The 18,081-nt window shown below is 52.1% G+C and overlaps 4 protein-coding genes across 4 annotated transcripts; 3 read left to right on the forward strand and 1 right to left on the reverse strand.

The window, feature by feature from the left end:
- The first annotated feature begins 546 nt into the window (after window positions 1-546).
- K452DRAFT_290196 (uncharacterized protein) lies at window positions 547-956 on the forward strand. Its single transcript, XM_033540958.1, has 2 exons — window positions 547-763; window positions 903-956. The coding sequence occupies exon 1, from the start codon at window positions 556-558 to the stop codon at window positions 727-729; it is 174 nt and encodes a 57-aa protein (XP_033394813.1). The 5' UTR covers window positions 547-555; the 3' UTR covers window positions 730-763; window positions 903-956.
- Window positions 957-1,245: 289 nt separating this feature from the next.
- Window positions 1,246-2,144, reverse strand: K452DRAFT_320717 (uncharacterized protein). The gene is made up of 4 exons (XM_033544347.1): window positions 2,027-2,144; window positions 1,542-1,969; window positions 1,348-1,488; window positions 1,246-1,291 (listed from the first exon to the last, which is right to left on the reverse strand). The coding sequence occupies exons 1-3, from the start codon at window positions 2,084-2,086 to the stop codon at window positions 1,458-1,460; spliced, it is 519 nt and encodes a 172-aa protein (XP_033394814.1). The 5' UTR covers window positions 2,087-2,144; the 3' UTR covers window positions 1,246-1,291; window positions 1,348-1,457.
- Window positions 2,145-6,266: 4,122 nt separating this feature from the next.
- On the forward strand, window positions 6,267-7,158 carry K452DRAFT_80868 (uncharacterized protein). The gene has a single exon (XM_033547178.1). It carries the CDS (start codon window positions 6,450-6,452, stop codon window positions 6,915-6,917), a length of 468 nt encoding a protein of 155 aa, XP_033394815.1. The 5' UTR covers window positions 6,267-6,449; the 3' UTR covers window positions 6,918-7,158.
- A 6,451-nt stretch (window positions 7,159-13,609) lies between these two features.
- K452DRAFT_80932 (uncharacterized protein) lies at window positions 13,610-15,968 on the forward strand. Its single transcript, XM_033547179.1, has 4 exons — window positions 13,610-14,785; window positions 14,838-14,928; window positions 14,976-15,528; window positions 15,603-15,968. The coding sequence occupies exons 1-4, from the start codon at window positions 13,699-13,701 to the stop codon at window positions 15,780-15,782; spliced, it is 1,911 nt and encodes a 636-aa protein (XP_033394816.1). The 5' UTR covers window positions 13,610-13,698; the 3' UTR covers window positions 15,783-15,968.
- Window positions 15,969-18,081: the final 2,113 nt, after the last annotated feature.

The raw sequence follows: 18,081 nt of genomic DNA on the forward strand, positions 1-18,081 counted from the left end.
ATTGCATATATCTTAACAGAAAAGACTTCTATTAGCAGCACAAAATTGGTATAAATTTATCTACATTTTGTTTCTATAAGTCCAACCAGGATTTCTGACTCAAAAGCAATGTTCACTAAGTTAATTATGCAGTGGCGTGGCGACAGAAAAGGAAAAAGCCACCACCAAAACCTTACCATTAAGGAAATTTTTGTTGGGCCTACAACGAAATTCCCGTTTATCCCAGGCAATAAATATAAATTGCCATAAATTGGCACTGCAAGGCTTCGAAACCATCCACCGCCTGTCACTGCAGGGCCTCCGTCAGCAAGCCCCATGCCACGCAACTCCTATTCTTCAGACGCAGGCAGTGCCCTATAAGTGGAGAACACGCTCTGCAGCACACGCGGCATGGGCGTCGATGACACGGTCATTTCAAACAACGACACGCGGACAGCTGCCGAAGGCATGCAGCACGATAACGGCCGTGACACCGAAACGGCAAAGGCGGGCCTGAACTCAGGCTGCCATTAAGAGTACCACCACCACGAACCCTCCGCCCAAATGCCCCTGAAGATGTCCAACTGTCTGTGCATACCCGTGCCACCCCCATTCCCCGCCGCTCTGGCTCGCCAAGCTCCCGTGGCGCCTGTCTTAGCTGTCAGACATGCATGCTTTCCTCCGCCACAGGGTACGGGCCGCTTCGGCCGAGCGGACTTGCTATACGTCTGTCTCGTAAGGGATGCCTAAAATATGCGGAAGACTGGTGGAATGATATTTGGGCCTACCCGGCAATCGTGAGATCAGCATACGGAGCTCTGTTGACAGCCAAACGGTGAGAATAAGTCGGTTGAGGTTGGCTTTGTGTCATTTGTCCATGGAAGATCCGTGCAGAAACCATGCAGGGAAAATATTGGGAATACCTTCGGCAAATTCCATGGGTTTTTCGGGACTAAATGAAGAACAGATGTGTCGGCATATGCCAAACGTGTCAAGGGCCAACCATGTAGTGAAGTATAGATCCAGGTCATGAGGCATACGATCCTGGCTCATGAGACCAGCAAAGCCGGATTCCTTCTCTGGAATAAGGTCGTTGTGTATTCAGACAGTGCAGATCACCGGCGCATGTCAGATAACTCTGCCTTAAAATAGATCGATAATAAATAAGAGGATACTAATAGCGAAGGACGAATACTGTCGTTAATAGCCAGAAGAAGACTCGACGGAAAAGCTATGCCTAGATAGGTTAGGCAATTACACAGATGTCGCATCGGGTCTTCTGGCTAAGGCGGGCTGTCTTTCAACCGACATCCTATAACTCCATTAGGCACAAACGTATAAACAACTATAAAACCCGAAAAGACTGACTGAGACTTGGCGGGCAATGAAATAGTTGGTGAAAAGTACCCTTTTGCTTCGTCTAAGCAATTGCATGCGGCGGCTTGGCTAAAGACGCAGCTAGGCTGACGTGCGTTCGACTACAGATCGTCGGCAGTAAAACGATATCCGCTGCATTTACGCAAGTCAGTAAAGCAAGGTCTTGAATGGCAGCCTACACCTACGTTGCGGTCACAATAGCTCGTGTTTTTCTCCAACGCTGATTAGCCGAAGACCAGAAAGTGGAGACAGCGGAGCACTTTGTTCTCCGGAGGAAGAGTATGATGTTTCGGAGGATTGATGTGCCAAGGCTTAGGTCTCCGTGGTTGCTGTTGTCGCTCTTCCCGTTGCTGTCGCTCTCCCTGTTGCTGTTGCTCTTCCTGTTGCTGTTGCTCTCCCGGTTGCTGCTGCTCTTCGGGTTGCCGCTGCTCTTCGGGTTGCTGTTGCTCTTCCGGCTGCTGCTGCTGCTCTTCCTGTTGCTGTTGATATTCCTGTTTCTGTTGATCTTCCTGTTGATCTTCCTGTTGCTCTTCCTGTTGCTGTTCCTTTGATCTTCGTTGCTCTTCTGGTTTATGCAGAGTCTGCGAAAGTAGATCAGAGGGATCGATCGAGTCTGTAGCTTGTCATCAGGATATTGATTGCAAGGGAATAATGAAATAATTCTGGTTACCAAGTCTAGCAAGCTCGATTTCCCAATTATTCGCTGAACTGTCACTAGTATCCCCCGCATTTGAGCTTGAATACTCGCTGCTCGCTCGAGGCCGCACTTCTTCACCGCCCGGGTCCATGTCTCCGATATTGGCAAAGTAAGTTACGCCGATTTGATAGCGCCTGACGTGAGGAGCAAGGCTGCAGTGGCACTGTCAGGCCAAAAAAGGTGTTGCAGCAAAGGAAAAGGTGTGATAACAAGCGATGGTGGATTCTCTTTGCGTGCTTAGTGGGAAGCTTTTAGTGCAATTAAGCAAGCGTTAGATCGCTTGGGTTTTAACCACCAAGGTTAAAATGCCGTTAACATGAGCCTTCTCAAGAACCGAGGATGCAGTATCTGCTGTACCGTTGTAGGATGGAAACGTATAGGTGTCCCCAATGTTATCTTTGAGGCCTCTGGACTGTCCGCTTCGATATGATGACACGTTTTCTTTGTGACTTCGCATAGTTCCAGCACTCGTAAACCATGGTATGAAGCGTTTCTCGGTTGATACTAACCAAGTTCTGTCCTTGTAAGTACAGACAGAAAGCCCGGAAGCATTCAGAGTGGTCTTAGATATCGTTTTTTCTGTACTTTCTCAAGAAAATTTTCGTCCATTACTGTAACTGTAATACCGGTGAGGGCCCCAACAATGTTTCTTTCAGCAGGGTGCATCCAGTATGGTGTCGTACCGCATATCAAGGTCCCCGGTCGGATAAAGTGCGTCTTGGCGACGGTTCTACCCAAGCGTACTAGGCTCCGACAAATTCACCCACTCTTCTGTAAGGCAAAGCCAGCATGGTGCAATGGTCTGTGACAAGGCTGTGTGGTGCGAGAAAGTGCAGAATGGCGTGTTTGACGTATTGCTACCAGCGAAGTGGCCCCATTCGCCTAGGCAGAATAAGTCTGCCACAACCATGGAAATCGAACAGTCGTTACGGGTTGAACCGCAGATGTCCCGCAGCATCAAGCTGGGTGTATGACGAATCGACAATAGACAGCTGCTTGTCGGCTGCTTGGCAGACAATAGACCTGCTTGGCATACAGCAAACCTACTTGGCAGAAAGCAGGTCTGCAAATCATGAGAAAATGTGCTGCTAATAAAAATCAGTGTGGTTTGATCCTAGAGTATTAAAGAGTACTTCCAGAAGGGTTTGTTTGGGAGTAAGCGTTGTCAACCATATTGGAAGATATGTGACATTAATGGAGCCTCACAGTTTAATGTCATCGGTACAGCTTTCCACATAGAACTCGGCAACAACTGCCTACTCTATTTCAGGCACATCCTCTTGAAGGTCAAGTGCGCCTACGTGTAAGCGTACCACATTCTTGTAACTAGACCCTAGCTTCAAGATTAGCATAACGAGACAGCCTATTGCCTTGCATAGCAATCTTTATAAAAAGGTTAACATTCTTTTTTTATAGTAATCACACAAACCAAGCATGTCGTAAACAAACTTTCTAGCCCTAGGCCACTGAAGAAATATCGCTCGAGACTGGGATATTGGATCCCAAGTATGAAATAGAGACAGATATAAAGTGCAAAAGCGTGCCTGCCTATAGCACAAAGATCTGATCAATAAAACTATTTTTATTGCTTACCCAGATAAAGTATACTGCTAAATTTGAGCAGTTCTGGAACGCTGAACGGGTCAGCAGTGAAGACCAAACAAAATGGTATCGCACTCCGGAAATGCAAGCCAGCCTTGCAACAAACCCGCAAGGTCCTAGCAGGCAACTAGAAACTTCTACAGATTTGACGAGCGTAATAGTTCGACTTGCATGAAGGTTGTTGAAACACTGTATGTTCGAGGCTCGCACGAGCAAATGACTGACCAGGGCGAGTGGAAATAAGGTTTATAGTCTTGATAGCTGGGTGCATCAACGGGCATATGCGCGGTGAGCTTATCAGCTGTTCTCAGGGCGCTCTTACCGCCGTTGCATGGCCATCGTTTCACATGCGAGTTAAATTGCCATTGAGGTTTTTCGTCTTGGCGCAAGCTGGAAGGCCTGAGTTGGCTGTCATAGTCAGCAAGCAGCAAGGGCGTATCCTTGATCTGTGAAAATTCGTTGGTCTGTACGGCTATTTGTCACATCGCTCGGTCGCATTTATGGAGTCCCCGGATATTTGCTAGCTTGCTGCTAAGTAAATTACGCGGAGGGGTCGCAAGCACGAACTAGTATGTCCCTTAGCAGCCAGGTTTTGAGAATCCGGCGTTGGGATGAGCCGTAGGCCATTAGTCATGAGCGCGGAATAACCGTCGACCAAGATGCACGAGGAAATACTTGAAGGCAACGTAGTTCCTCATGCTCGCACGAGTATGGTGAGGATGCCTCGGTAAGACGGCAGCGCGTGCGCCATATGAGGGCATGAGCATAAACTCCTGGAATCAATGTCAGTGCTGTACTCTAGCTGCCGAGCACGAAACTCGAAATGAATCGGAGATATGCCATCCTGTTGTGGGGCGGTAGAGGAGAGCGTCATTCTCAGACCGAGAACCGTGACTTCGAGACCCTTCTCTGGCGGAAGCTTTACTTGGCAAGATTGTTAGGGACGACGCCATAAAGTACTCGAGGCACCGAGGCATTGACTAAAGGTCAATTCCTGCGGAAATACCCAGGTGACAGGTGAATAGACCACTTTTCGGACCCACTATGATCTTTCGGGTAGATCGGATTCACTCATCCATCGTAAAACAGTTAGATCGCTGGCGATCATCGATCCTCAGGGCGTAGCCGACACGCGGGAAAGGAACGAAGCGTGCGAAGATACCCTGGGCGGAGGCCTAATCTTTGGTCAAGCGCAGCGGCGGAAGTCGAGCTGAGTGGCTTGAATGGGGGTTTGCTATGACAGCCGGCGCTAGCTGGTCGCATGACTCGCATCGGCTAAGGTACGTAGAGAGGGGATAGGTAGAAAAGTTGAAGCAATTTGATGCGGGCAAGTCGCCTAGTGGAAAGATGGCCGTTGCTCTGGTGGGCACCCGGCATGGCAACACGGGAGGCCTTCCTGCAGAAGAGGGGCACTCTGTCGCGGCGTATGTATGTGCTTAGGCTGATCGCTCGCCAAACAAACGAAACGGGCCAACAAACATAGCGATGCTGTGACAGAGATAGATCCGGAATCCGAGAGCGGGCATCAGCACGGCTATAATCCTCAAACCCGGCGCCTGGGACATTGACGCAGGTAGATGTAACACTGCAAAAACCTTGTATATATCCTGGCAGCGCTTAAGTCGTTCGCGTCTACTGTAGCGGGAAGCTGCACGATCGTGTAGCATTTGTGTTCCTGTCCCAGCATCGAGGTTCGGGGCATCAGCGGACTTTCGCCTTGCAAAGTGCCAGGTTGCTGGCAGCGGCTTGAAGGGTTTCAAACACTTGGAGGGTTTTTGCGCAGGATGACGCTCCACGGACCGTTTACAAAGGCACTGGAGAAGCTTAGCAGACACGCGTGCCACGAAATACCACTGGTGGCTGCCTTTTGTACACAGGTACCAGCATGCGAACTCCCTGCAAATGCTTGAGAAATGGCACTACCCCCGTGGAACATAACCAATCGGACGGCTCAAGTACAGCATTTTCGACCATGTACTCCGAAGGAATAACGGATAGGAGATGCACAGAGTGGATGGATGCTCGCGTGTACCCTGCACATGTGGCCCAGTGTTGATACTCGTGCACTTTTGCCGTTGCGATGGTCGGTCCTAGGCCGCTGTGCCCGGTTCCGAAGCTCGAGACCCGACACCTGGTTCCATGTGCGCATACAGATCCGTCCAGATGCTGCGCGTGGGATGCTGGTCGCAGGGCTCTCAAAACACGCATGCAATGGGCGCCGCCCACTGTCGATCGAGCACCAGCGGCCGGACAAGGGGCATCCTGGATGGACAAGCCGCTGCACGACGGCAGACGACGTTTGTGATGGATCAGAAAAGCTCCTGACAAGGCAATGGATGAGCGAGGCGCGAGAGTACAAGCGAGGCTGCGCGGCTGCCATGCGAACGCGTCAGTATTTGGATCTTGGTGTGGCGGCCGGCTGCACATGCAGCGGTATGACCCGCTGGATCTGCCATTTGCAAGAATCAAACCGGGCTGGCGATTAGGTGGATTGTGGAACGGTGATCTCCCATAAAAGTGGCGTCAGCTCTAGATCGAGAGGGCGGGACTGTGACGAGCGCCACAGTAGGACCAGCGAGGCTCGTCCAATGCCGGGAGTCGTATTCATGCAGGCGGCAGGAAAAGGCCGTCCTTCCGGCGGACTGGTATCATTCGGCAACGGCGGGGTGCAGGTACTGAGGTCAGTAGCGGAGGACGTCGAGGACCCGGGGTATATTAATCTGCAGGACCCATCCTCGCGCCATTATCGCGGGTAGCCGCCCGTCATGCGGCGCGCTCGATTCGTCGGGAGAGCATGCAGTCGGTTTATTCGGAACGGGCGTCCCGAGGCAGCATCCGAGGTCGGTATCGGCAGAGGTCGAGGGCAGAGGGGACGGGAGCGTGGGGACTGGGGAGTCGTTGTCGACGTTGGCAGCGATCGGCTATTCTCTGGTCCAGGAGCACCCCTGCGCCAATCCCGTCAAGCAACTGTCAGCGCAAAGGGTGGAGAGATGTCATACATGGCATGCCTGAGGCCACCGTGAACGCCGTGCGACGCTGCCACGCTCGCAAGTCGCAAGGTACCTTTTTTCCCTCCGCAACGTCACCGGCGGCGAGACGGAGACGACGACGACGACGACGACATGGAACGGCCGACTTCAGGGGCTCAACGTCGAGTCGAGTCCCCACGCTGTCGAGCGATGGAAGCATGGCCCAAACAACGGTTGCTTTTCCGCCTCGTGCCTGTGCGTTTGCCCGTGAGCTTGACAGGTCGCCATGTTAATTTCGAGGCCGGCCGTGGCGGCGGACGGGCCACCCACGACAGGTAGGCGCAACCTTAACGCTTGTCAGAGAGTCTAGAGAGGGAAAATGGCACGTCCCCACCACGCAGATGAAGATGGACCTGCGGGCCGTTGCAGTGGTGCTGGGCGGGGGGGCGCGCGCGCACCCTGAGTCTCGAGTCCTCCCAGCTACCAATCCTGGCCCGCGCCTACATAATCTCAGTCCCCGGCCCTTTGCGCGGGAACCGACAGCAGAATCCGCCGCTCTGGCTGCATGGCTACACGCAGCAGCTGTGAGTGTACGAGAAGATAATTATCAACTCATCATATAGACCCGTGGCTTGGCCGACACAAGCGACCCAGCCCGCTGCCTTCAGCTTCAAATCTTCGCCCGAAAGATCGACTCATCCGCGCCGCCGTCCCAACTTTCTGCGTCTTTTCCCCCTCTACTAGTTGGTACGTGCATCACTTCGTTGCCCTTGGGTCGGCAGGGCCAAGAGTCTGTCATCATCCATCCCGCGGTACCCCAATCATCCACCCCACCTCGAATCCTTTCTTTGCTGTATCGACACGTCAATGAGCCGCCAGATCTGGCACCCACCGTGACTCGCTTTCGCACAGGTGCTAACCCCCCGCGACTATATAGAGGCCTCTTTGCCCCGTCAAATCCACGATGGAATACCTTACGCTCCAAGACGTGCCCCGGTACCATCGCACAAGCATGTCTTACCCTGCTCCTGCTTTCCTCGGGGCAGGCACGAGCAGACTGGCACATATGTCTGAAGTAAGCTCCAAAGGCTCTTTTGCCACCACTCATCGTTCTTCTATTCCAATAAACACCATTGTTTCCTCTGCCACTACCTCCTCACTATCTTCCGAGTCTTCCTCCGCACTTTCATCTCCTGAATGGGAGGCTGCAAAGCCATACGAGCGACATGACTCTGTGATGGAGGCGCTAGAGGCATCCAAACCGGCTCACAGAGCCGAGTGGGTCGAGCAACACACGCTGCCGCCTCTTTCTGCTCCACCGGGAGCTCAGAGCTCCAGGTCCTCCTGCAAATGCTCCTGCAGTACAATGCCATCCCACCATGAATATTTGGAGTCAAGTTACCAATACCAACGTCACCAGGCCGGATACCCCAGAAACAACTTTTCCGACAAGGAGAAGAGTATTGTGTCTCTACCCCCAGTCCACGAAGTAAGTGAACTCTGTGATAACGACGGGTGCTATGGCTAATCGGGTTGCTAGCTTATGGACGAGGTGGACAGAAGGCGATCCTCTAAGTCCTGTGTACAAGCAGGTTCGCTGGCTCATTTCGCCTCTTCAAACAGACTGGAATCTACCAGTTTTCCCGGTTCACACAACCCATTCGAGGACGACTATGAGGCTAGGCAAAATAGCAGTAAACGTCATCGCGAGTCGTTGCAACCAAGCAGCTACACCTACACCTCGCTGCCAGATCGTAGCCTAGACCGCCCCCAGTACCCTCAATCTGGCTCTTCCTTTGATGCCGCGGAATACCATCATGGCTTTGATTCCAACCACTCTTCTACATACAACTCACCAAGGACCATTCCGGCGAACAACTCTCCTCTGAATGGACCTTTCCAGTCATTACAACCACGATCTCCGCCCAGCTCGATACCATCGTTTTCCCACAGGGCCCCAGCACACGCTAGCGAGACTGTGTACCAAAATTCGGCGCAATTTGAACCTAGCACCAACATGGTAGTTCACCGCACATCGTATCCTACTGAGAAACAGGGCTACGGCACGTATGAACCGGTGTCGCCTACAGCGAAAGGTGCATTGTGCATACGCAACCAGAACAGCTATCGCTATGCAGGCCCCGATCCCGGCTACAATGGACCCAGGCAGCACTACCCCTACCCTGGAGAAAATTCCTACCCCTTGGGAAATTGTGACGGAACCGTTCAGCACCGAAAAAGGAGAGGAAATCTCCCGAAGGAAGCCACCCAAGTTCTCAAGAATTGGTTCACGGAGCACAGCGATTCTCCCTACCCCACAGAAGACGAAAAGGTGTATTTTGTCAAGGTGACTGGCCTACATATGAACCAGATCTCCAACTGGTTCATTAATGCCAGGCGGCGTGCACCCGAGAAGTTGGCAAAAGAAGAACTTCGCAAGGCCCAAACTGAGGGCCGACTACCTCCGCAAAATCGCCCCCAGTCGTATCGACGTATGCAGAAGCGCATGAGTCGCGATAACATGTCTCCCCGGCCCCAGAATCCTGAACAAAAGGCGCTAGAGAGCTGCTAGACTCACTGGCCCGTTCTTCCGGGACGCCATGCCAACACCGGCAAACGCTTTCTCATTATGAAATAACGACTCCCCATTTCTTTGTGGTAAAAAAAAAAACACGGTCCCCTTTCGCTGCCTACGGTACTTCAGCAAAGCAATGTCTGCCGCATTTTCGCGTCTCACTTGTTATCGAGCCAGGACGTCCGTCCGCATCCCAAGGCCGTCTATTAGACCGTCTTTCCTTTGTTTGAGCTTGGAGTTCTGCAACCGCAAAGAAGGTCATGGTAACATTCCGAAGGCGAACCGGATACGTTCAGGAAAAGGGTTCTGGCTCTAGTATTTCTATTGGCTATTTTCTCACTCCCGCTTGTTGATGTTAAGGCTACGTGGAAAAAAGATCAAACGGCCAACACAAAAGCACATCATGTTTTTTTTTTTTTTTTTTTTTGAATGCCCTATCACTAGTTAGGCGTGGCTTATTGTATGGGGATACGGTAAAGTCCTATTCAGAAGCGACTCAGCGAGAGGGTGACCTTCTGATTGCTGTTACTCCCACTTATGTCATTGTGCCGGCGACCTGTATTCGATTAGCAGCTAATGAAATCATTATTGATTTTGGCCACGCATTGGAATCCGGGCATGAGAGTTTTGTACATGAACCGTTACTGCTGTTGCGATGATAAGCATGAGTGGTCTTATAGCCATGTGCTCGATTAGGACGCGCTTCCCCATATCGATTTGGTTCTAAAGGAAGCCAAGCTAATTTCGTTTTAGATCAAAAGTTTCAACTATCCTATCTGGGCGTGGACAAGGTGTTTGTTGTCATGCTCCCCGAACGCTAAGTATGACCCTAAGCAAGGTTCCCCTCCCACGCCGCGGTCCTAGAGCCGCTCGCTCATGCGAATTCATTGGAGTCTCGACAGGTTCCATACACTGATGATTCACAGCACACCTTGTCCAAAGCCCTGTCGCCAGTCCATATATGCACCTCCATCATCATAGTGCCAACGCAATGTTGTAGCGATAATGGCAGCAGTCTCATACATGACATCACCAATATCGAAGATGATTCAAGAGGGGGGAGGGCATCATACTTGTACAAGTACGATCATGCGATCGTAGACGTTCATTGGTGGCGTCCAAGATTTTAGCACACCCGTGTATGGAGCCACGATCTTCGCTACCAAGAGAAAAGTTGAGGCCAGTTCTCGGAGTCCCCCAACACCGCGAGGGCCCTGGGCTTGGTAACGGTGTGTCCCAACCACTGACAATTTGTTCTACGGAAGAACCCAGGAATTATCGCATGCAGATTATGCGGCAGTCGTCATTCTTGCAGTTTTTCCAGCAGTCATTCAATGAAATTAATATTTCCGTTCACTTTATTGTTGGCAAACGACGCTGACAGCACGGTATGCGAACTCCTACGAAGTACACCCACACAACGGTGTTAATCTTCCGACAAGTTCCGTTCGCAAAAATGATTCCGATGCAGGACATTCATTGAAGTTATTGCGCGTGATGCCTTCCATGAGTGACGCTAGGCTAAAAAGAAGGAGAAATGAGGTGATGAGTATCCCACACAACGTTCTCCGCGCATTCGTCGCGTTCTTCCCACACAATCAACTAACAACAAGGTCATCAAACCGGAGATATTTTTGCGAAGCCTCACTGTTATGGTATTTGGGGCTCAGCCACCAACGCTTGGTCACGCGGACCATTTCCCAATTCAACATTTCTAGCCCACAGCCTTAGAGGGTTGGGTTTGCAACATCATACCCACTTGTGCGACGATCTTTTGCTGGATACATCGAATATTGCGAACAACAGACTATAGCGGTTTTGTTTGTCGTCGGATTAGCCTGAGACTAACTGAACACGCCGGCGTCTTTTCGACGACAGGTGTCAACGAACCGTGTCAAGGCAGACAAATGGCTTGCGGCAAGGACGTGTGGAAATTTCTGGAACGTGGGCTCTAGTCAATAGACCATTCCGGGACGGAGCAGCGCTGATGGGGGCAATGTGCAGGGGGGGAGGGAGGTGTGCTCGACTTCTGGTTGCCTTGTGAGCCAATAAGGTGCTTAAAATGATCATCGGAGTTTACCACGGTCACTGAGATTTGTGGTACACTATACACCAGCATCAACAGTATCTGTCCTTTCGTATGAAAAGAAGCATCTCTGGAACACTTATTGATTCGTCGATAGGGCAAAACGTATGATGCATACCGTCCTTTTGACCTCTTTGTGGCTAGAGCAACCCGGGTTTCGCTAATATGGCAAACACTTCGGGGACGTCTCCGTATACTACGTCAACTCTTCCAGCAAGACAGGCTCCCTGTTAACCGATAAGCATAGTGTCGCTATGGTGGTATGAATTGATCGCTTTCCATTCACAACCTCATTGACTGACGGCTTCCCTTTTCCGCAGCGACCCGTACACACGGCCATCTACTAGGGTTTGCTCATAAGGCTTGGAATGTCACTTCCCACCAAGGCCTAAGGAAGCTAAAAGGGTCAATATCGGTTTGAGTTGACATTTTGCGTTTTGCGGTAATTCATGAGACAGGAATCGGACAGCTCATCAGAGATGATGTGTCTCAGATGAACCATCTCTTTCGGAATATTCTCCAGCTAGGGCAAAGAGCTAATTCTTCACCGCACGCAGTCGCGTTATTCTATCGTTAGGAGAAGCTTCCGGTTCATCCGACCTCCGTCATCTCTGACTTGCGGGCGTTGATCGAGATGTCAACACGTCTTCCAATGCAACGCGACCTTCTTCTTTTCAGAAACAGTCTTTTCTGCATCTCGATCTTCCCAAAAAGCGCTCTTTCGGCAGAACTTTAGGCCTAGTCCTAGCCCTACAGGTTCCAGACCAGGGACGTTCGTGTGCTATCTTTGATACAGGCCGGAAGGTTGTTTGTTGAAAGAAGCTCGAATTTGCGGGTCGTTGATGAGTGGTCTTGGTAAAAGTCCATGGCTACTCTCCTTGCTCTTGTATCACTTAGAGTAGGGATAGGAAACCAAAGCCGATCAGCCTGTTTCATCCGAAGGGTGCGTCTTTTCTTTGGCGTCCAAGCGTGGGCGTTTCGTTCCATGAACTTGTGGCCCACGGACTGCTTTCACCACGTCGTTGTAAAGGAAACATGAGATGTTTCCAATTCAAATTTTCTGAGCTAGTTGAGCTTCCCGAAATATTTCGACATCGCTCCAAGGGAATCATTGCTTGCTGTTCATTGAATCAGTGATCTTGCGCGAATTTTTTTCACGGAAGACCTCGAAATCGCCGTTTCCAAGACGGCTCTGGACCGCTTCAACTAGCGCATTGAAGCTTGCAACCTTTGAAACGCGTATGGACACCAAAGCGCTTACAGCACCTCTTGTTTCTGTACTGCATTTAACACACGAATAAGCGTTGTTTCCTTTTATGGATTGTTCACTCCATCACATCAGCGTATCAGAAAGAGTTGTACTCAACGGAATAAATCCATGACTTCGCTCCTTCCAATACCTTGCCTCATCAAGCAGGTAACTGCCGAAGTATTTACGAAAGCATGAATGGGTTTCAATCAAGCAAAAGTCTTTCCGCTGGCTGTGGCCGGCTGTCACCCATCTCTTACCCGGAAGCTTCTCAATAGCATCTACTCATAGCAAATTTGCAGATGGCTTCTCGTTCAGCAACCGCTCATTTCCTTGCTCTTATGATTGGTAGACTGCCTTTAATCGCGTTCCGATTTGATGGCGAGGGATCCTTTTCCTCGGCCACTACGTTCCTCCAAGCCACCTGCAACCGAAACATGCAGTCGCGGGCAGGCTATGTCGTAGGCTGCTCCTTAATCTACCAGAATGATTGACAGGGACCGAATTCGGGATGCAAGGTAGATGGTCAGTCGGGCACGATGGTGCCCAGGCGAGGGAGCAGCTTGACAGACCAGTTAAGCAGAGGGACAAACTGCATCGCACGTCATCACACAGGGCGACAGCAAACCAGGTCGCGCACAACAGCTTCCAGCACGTTCCATGTGCAGGAGGCTGAGGGAATGGAGTTGTCCACGTCTCGAGGCTTACCCCGATGGACCCTGGACGGGACGCGGGCCGCGCCTTCGAAGCCAGAACCCAAAAGGCAAGGGAAAGTTGGGCATTTTGCGGGCGCTGCGAGAGGGGCCAGACAGGATTAAAAGATGCATTCAGTTGGTACAGTAAATACGAAAGTGCCAGCCCCCACTGGCCTTGATTCTGCCTGCTTTCGCACCGGTGACGTAGTGCGCGTCAGCCATGTCAGGCGCGGACCCCAAAGCTCCCCCACCAACCACCAACCACCTGGCTATCTGTCGCTGCTTGCTTAAGTCCTTCGTCGCTCACTTGCTCTCTTGAAGGAGTTTCTCCCTCACTCCTTCCTCTCGACCCCTCCTCCCCCAACCACTGCCTCCCGTCGCCTGCAGCACCGCCCGCGCCCTGCTCGCGTCACCAGGCGCATCGCTTCCGCACTGCCGATCCCCCTCCTCGCCAACCTCACCTACCAGCATGAGCTCCCGACGGGCCTATCCCACGGCCGAGCTCTACGACGAGCGATCGCGCGAATATTACGGCAACGGCAATCGCAGCTACAGAGAATACGACGAACTCGACGCTGAGCTCACCCGCGGTGGTCGCGGTGCACCTTCCGAGTACAGCCGTCCAGGTCGCCAGCCCGATTTTCTCCGCGATGACTATGGCCGCACATCTGCAGGTCCTCTTGTGGTCGCCGAGCGACGCGAAGAAGATTACGGTCGCCCGGTCCCCAAGCCACGGAGCGTCGTCGATAAAGATGACGTGATGAGCAGAAGGTCGGAGAGGCTACCTCCAAGGGATCTCGACCGCGAGGAATTTGTATATCGCCGTAGCGAGCGCGACGACCGTGGCCCACCGCCAAGGCCCCGTGACCTTGAGCGCGACGAAGTCAGAAGCAGGCGTGATGAGCGCGATGACCGTTCCAGGAGGCCCCGCGATATCGAGCGCGATGAGCTCGATATCTCTATCCGACACCGTGAGCAGTCACGCCCCAGGCCTCGTGAAATCGAACGAGAGGAAGTGATTCTTCGGCGCGATGAGCGCGAAGAGCGACCTAGACCACGCCCACGTGACATAGAGCGTGACGAGCTCATCATCAGACGCGAAGAACGGGACGAGCCACCGCCAAGGAGACCTCGCGAGATTGAGCGCGATGAAATTATCTTCCGTCGCGGTGAGGGGACGCGTCCGCCTCCCCGTGAACCGCGTGAGGTTGAGCGCGAAGAACTCAGGATCAGGCGGTCCGAGTCCCGTCCTCCTCGCTCTCGTGACGAGAGAGAGGAAATTCTTTTCCGGCGAACTGAGCAAGAGGAACCACCTAGACCAAAGACGGTACCTCCGCGGGGCGACCTCGTTGCCAGAGAGAGGGAAGAGTTTGTCATTCGCAGGAAGCAGCCTCCCTCACCACCACGCGAGGAGAAGCAGGAAATAATCATCAGACGCACCGAAAGGACGCCTAGTCCTAGTCCACCACCGTCTCCTCCGCCACCAGCAGTAGAGCCCATTGTACGACCACCAATCGTACAAGAGATCATCACACACCATCGCCACATTGACCATGGTATGTTGTTTGCTAACCACTTTTTCAAGCCGCGCTAACGATCGATTTACAGGAGTTGAACGGGCGAAGCCACCTACTCCTCCGCCCCCACCGCCTTCTCCTCCCAAAGATGAGTCACTTGAAATCGCTATTCGCAGCCGACGGTAAGAAGCCCTGTATCCACTTATCTGGCTCCGCTAACAGTACACAGTGGTGGCGGCTCAGGGAAATTCTACGATGAAGACATCATCTTCGAGCGCGAGTCTCGCGAGCGTAAAGACAATGAGCACGACGTCGTGCCGAGGAGGCGACGCTCGGAGTCTGCACCACGACGCCGGGCAACGCGTGACGACGACTTCGACATCGAGGCTGAGGCCGAATACTATAATCGCAAAGCTCAGGAGCGTGCCCAAATTGGCGAGGCTTTCAACGGCGCCACCAAGGACTGGGCCATTGTTGACGTGCCACCGGGTACTAACCGTGTCCGTATGGATGGCGTGGGTGGCGGCAGCCAGGAAATCACCTGGCAGCGGTACAATGGCGTGCGGAGATCCAAGTTCCTCACAGAAGATAGGGAATATCCAGGAGACTTCGGTGCTCCCGCGAGAGGCGAGATCGAGCCGCCACCAAAGCCCAAGCCAAAGACACAAGACATGTGGACTGAAATCACCAAGGACCTCGTTATCAAAGAGGCCATCGAAGAGATGGGATATGGCTTTGAGGAAACTGACTATTTCTTCTATGTCATGGAATATCTACGCTACGTAAGTTTCAAAACATCCATGTTTTTAGTTATCGTGTTCTCCCGGCCTATTTACAAGGTACTAACATAGCGTAGGAGGATGTCTGCCAACTAGTCGAGATCTCTGATGACATCAGACGTGAGCGGCGAAGGCGTATCCGAGAAATAGAGTTCGAGCGCTCTGAACTGGATCGCAAACCGAGGCCAGGGAAGTACGACTACTACGAGCGCGAGATTTTCTACGAGCACGACGATCGACGCGGCCGCTACAGATAAGCGTCACTGGTCTATTGTCCTTCTGTCAAGACGCCATTAGGTTATGCTGCTTGCCATGGACCTCGATCTGGTCTTGCCGCGGCGAGTTTTCTGGCCTCTTATAGCTCTTACCCACACGCGAAGGCTGAAATGTCTCCTTGAGGGCTGAGCATTACGACTTTTACCCTTTATCAAACATGATGATTATTGTTGCCCAGTCGAACTGCGAACGAAAAAAAAAGTTTGCGACAAGACAACATTTACAATCATGAAATGACGACTTAACGAAACTATGAAAGCATACGAGATTTGCAACGAGCAGCGAGCGACTAGATTTGACGTTCGAGGGAGCGAAGGGGGTAAAGCGAAATGAGCAGTCTGCACCAGGGATCACTAAAAGCGTGAATGGTGCCACAAGCGGCTTTGTTTGCACATAAATATGCAACAATCCAAGCTGTACCACCACAAGTCGGGAATTTGACCTGGTCTTTTTCTCTCGGGGCTTTTGATCCCAATTTTCTTTAGGTTTTGCTTCTTCTTCAGCTTACTTTTAGGACTTCCTTTACTTTTTTTCTCTTTCATTTCTTTTTTCGTCACTCAACCCTGCTGATTTTTTCTTCTCTTTCTCTGCTTTTTGCGGAATCGGGGGCCGATGCTAGGTGCTGCGTGGCGCTTATACCAGAGGAATGAATGCCTTGAAGCCTTGCAAACGTGCATATGCGTCATATCACGCTCGGTCATGTGTGTGCTGATTGCCTGTCTGTCTGCGTTCTTTTGCTGCATGTTCTTTATACTGCCGATCTCTTCGGCATGATTTGGTGATGTAGGAGGAGTCACACTTTCTTTCTAGCTGCAGTACGTAGGGGCATCAGCCTCCGCCTCCGATAATATAGGTAAGCTGCTGGGTATATTCAACGGAGGAGCGGAAAGCCGCAGTAAATGCCAGACACGGCCCACGAGTTTCAGCTAGCTGGCATCGCATCACTCAGCCCGCGATAACGAAGGATGTCTCATGCCATCGAGATACGAAGGTGGCAAGTATTAACATGTATGCTATTTCAAAATACAGCTTTCTCTAGCACCTTTCTTGGAGACCAAATCGACTACACGTATCCATGGCGCATGGACACATCCACCTCGTGGGTAAGCTCGACAGAAGTTAACACGAAGCCAAGGCGCCCCACGACGCAGTCAGACCTGCCCACCTGCCGTATCGGCTTCGATCGGCAAGCAGATCAGTAAGGAAAGAATACCCAGGAGCCGCGACAGGCAGCCCAAACGGCCAACCAACCAGCCCACCCCCACCAGATCCTTCCTCACACCAAGCCCTAAACCATGCGCCCACCACCACCACCTCCCTACCTAACCAGCATCCCGAGCACTAACAGTATATACCTAGGTACTTGTCCCGGATCCGTTGCCCCGGCTACAACGCCACCAGCCCACGTTGTCTCAGCAGTGCGGCTTGCCAACGCTCATGTCTCAAACAGACATACGTCGATGACGTCTGCGTTGCTTGGACTTGGGGGTTTTGTCCGCCCGAGGTGACGCTTACACATTTACTTAGTTGTCCACTTACTCATCTGCTCACTCACTTATCTGCTCACTTATACCTACACATGCTCACTCACTCACGCAAGTTCGCACACTCACACATTCGCACGCTCACACTACCGCCTCGCGCACCGCACACGGCACACGAGCTGACCGGGCCCGCAGAACAGGAACGAGGCCCGCCAGGCCGCCGGCGTCGGCGCCGTGCTGCTGCTTATCTACAGCTGCGGCGCTGTGCCGTGCCGTGCCGTGCCGTGGCATGCAGCAGCGGCGTGGCGTGGCATGGCGTGGTCATAGTCGTGAGCTGGAAGTAGATAGGTAGATTAGGCACGGCACCAGTCGTGTGTACGTACAGTGTGTATTTATGGTACTTGCTACATGCTACATACGTAAGTGCGGCGCGGCGTGTTGGTGCTGGTTGCGGGAGCTGAGGCTGGGGCTGCGGCTGGGTCTGGGGGACAGAGGCTGGGTCTAAGTTGGCTTGTGGGAGATTAATTGCTGGTGAGGCAGTTGGGGTGATGTTTGCGCGTAGAGCGTAGAGCGCGGTGAGGCGATGTACTTACTATGTCCTGTGTCGATAGGGGAATTAGATAGCGATGCCGCCGGCTAGTTTTGGATGGTGTTTCTGCAACCTAGCACGCTAAGGTGCAGGTGTTGTTCGCAGGACTTAGCTTGGAGATATGTCATCTCAGGATAAGGGTTGGAGTTTTCTGAATTCATGGGTTATCTAGTTTGTATGCGGAAACAAGTCTTAGCAAAAGGCAGC

Source organism: Aplosporella prunicola (genome assembly GCF_010093885.1).
Source record: "Aplosporella prunicola CBS 121167 unplaced genomic scaffold K452scaffold_21, whole genome shotgun sequence".
Lineage (NCBI taxonomy): Eukaryota > Fungi > Ascomycota > Dothideomycetes > Botryosphaeriales > Aplosporellaceae > Aplosporella > Aplosporella prunicola.

Coding starts and splice junctions, on each gene's coding strand:
- K452DRAFT_290196 (XM_033540958.1), top strand. CDS start 556: ATGTCCAACTGTCTGTGCATACCCGTGCCACCCCCATTCCCCGCCGCT.
- K452DRAFT_320717 (XM_033544347.1), bottom strand. CDS start 2,086: ATGCGGGGGATACTAGTGACAGTTCAGCGAATAATTGGGAAATCGAGC. Junction 1,970..2,026: donor AATCGAGCTTGCTAGACTTG/GTAACCAGAATT, acceptor GACAAGCTACAG/ACTCGATCGATCCCTCTGAT. Junction 1,489..1,541: donor CGAGCTATTGTGACCGCAAC/GTAGGTGTAGGC, acceptor GCGTAAATGCAG/CGGATATCGTTTTACTGCCG.
- K452DRAFT_80868 (XM_033547178.1), top strand. CDS start 6,450: ATGCAGTCGGTTTATTCGGAACGGGCGTCCCGAGGCAGCATCCGAGGT.
- K452DRAFT_80932 (XM_033547179.1), top strand. CDS start 13,699: ATGAGCTCCCGACGGGCCTATCCCACGGCCGAGCTCTACGACGAGCGA. Junction 14,786..14,837: donor CCATCGCCACATTGACCATG/GTATGTTGTTTG, acceptor ATCGATTTACAG/GAGTTGAACGGGCGAAGCCA. Junction 14,929..14,975: donor ATCGCTATTCGCAGCCGACG/GTAAGAAGCCCT, acceptor AACAGTACACAG/TGGTGGCGGCTCAGGGAAAT.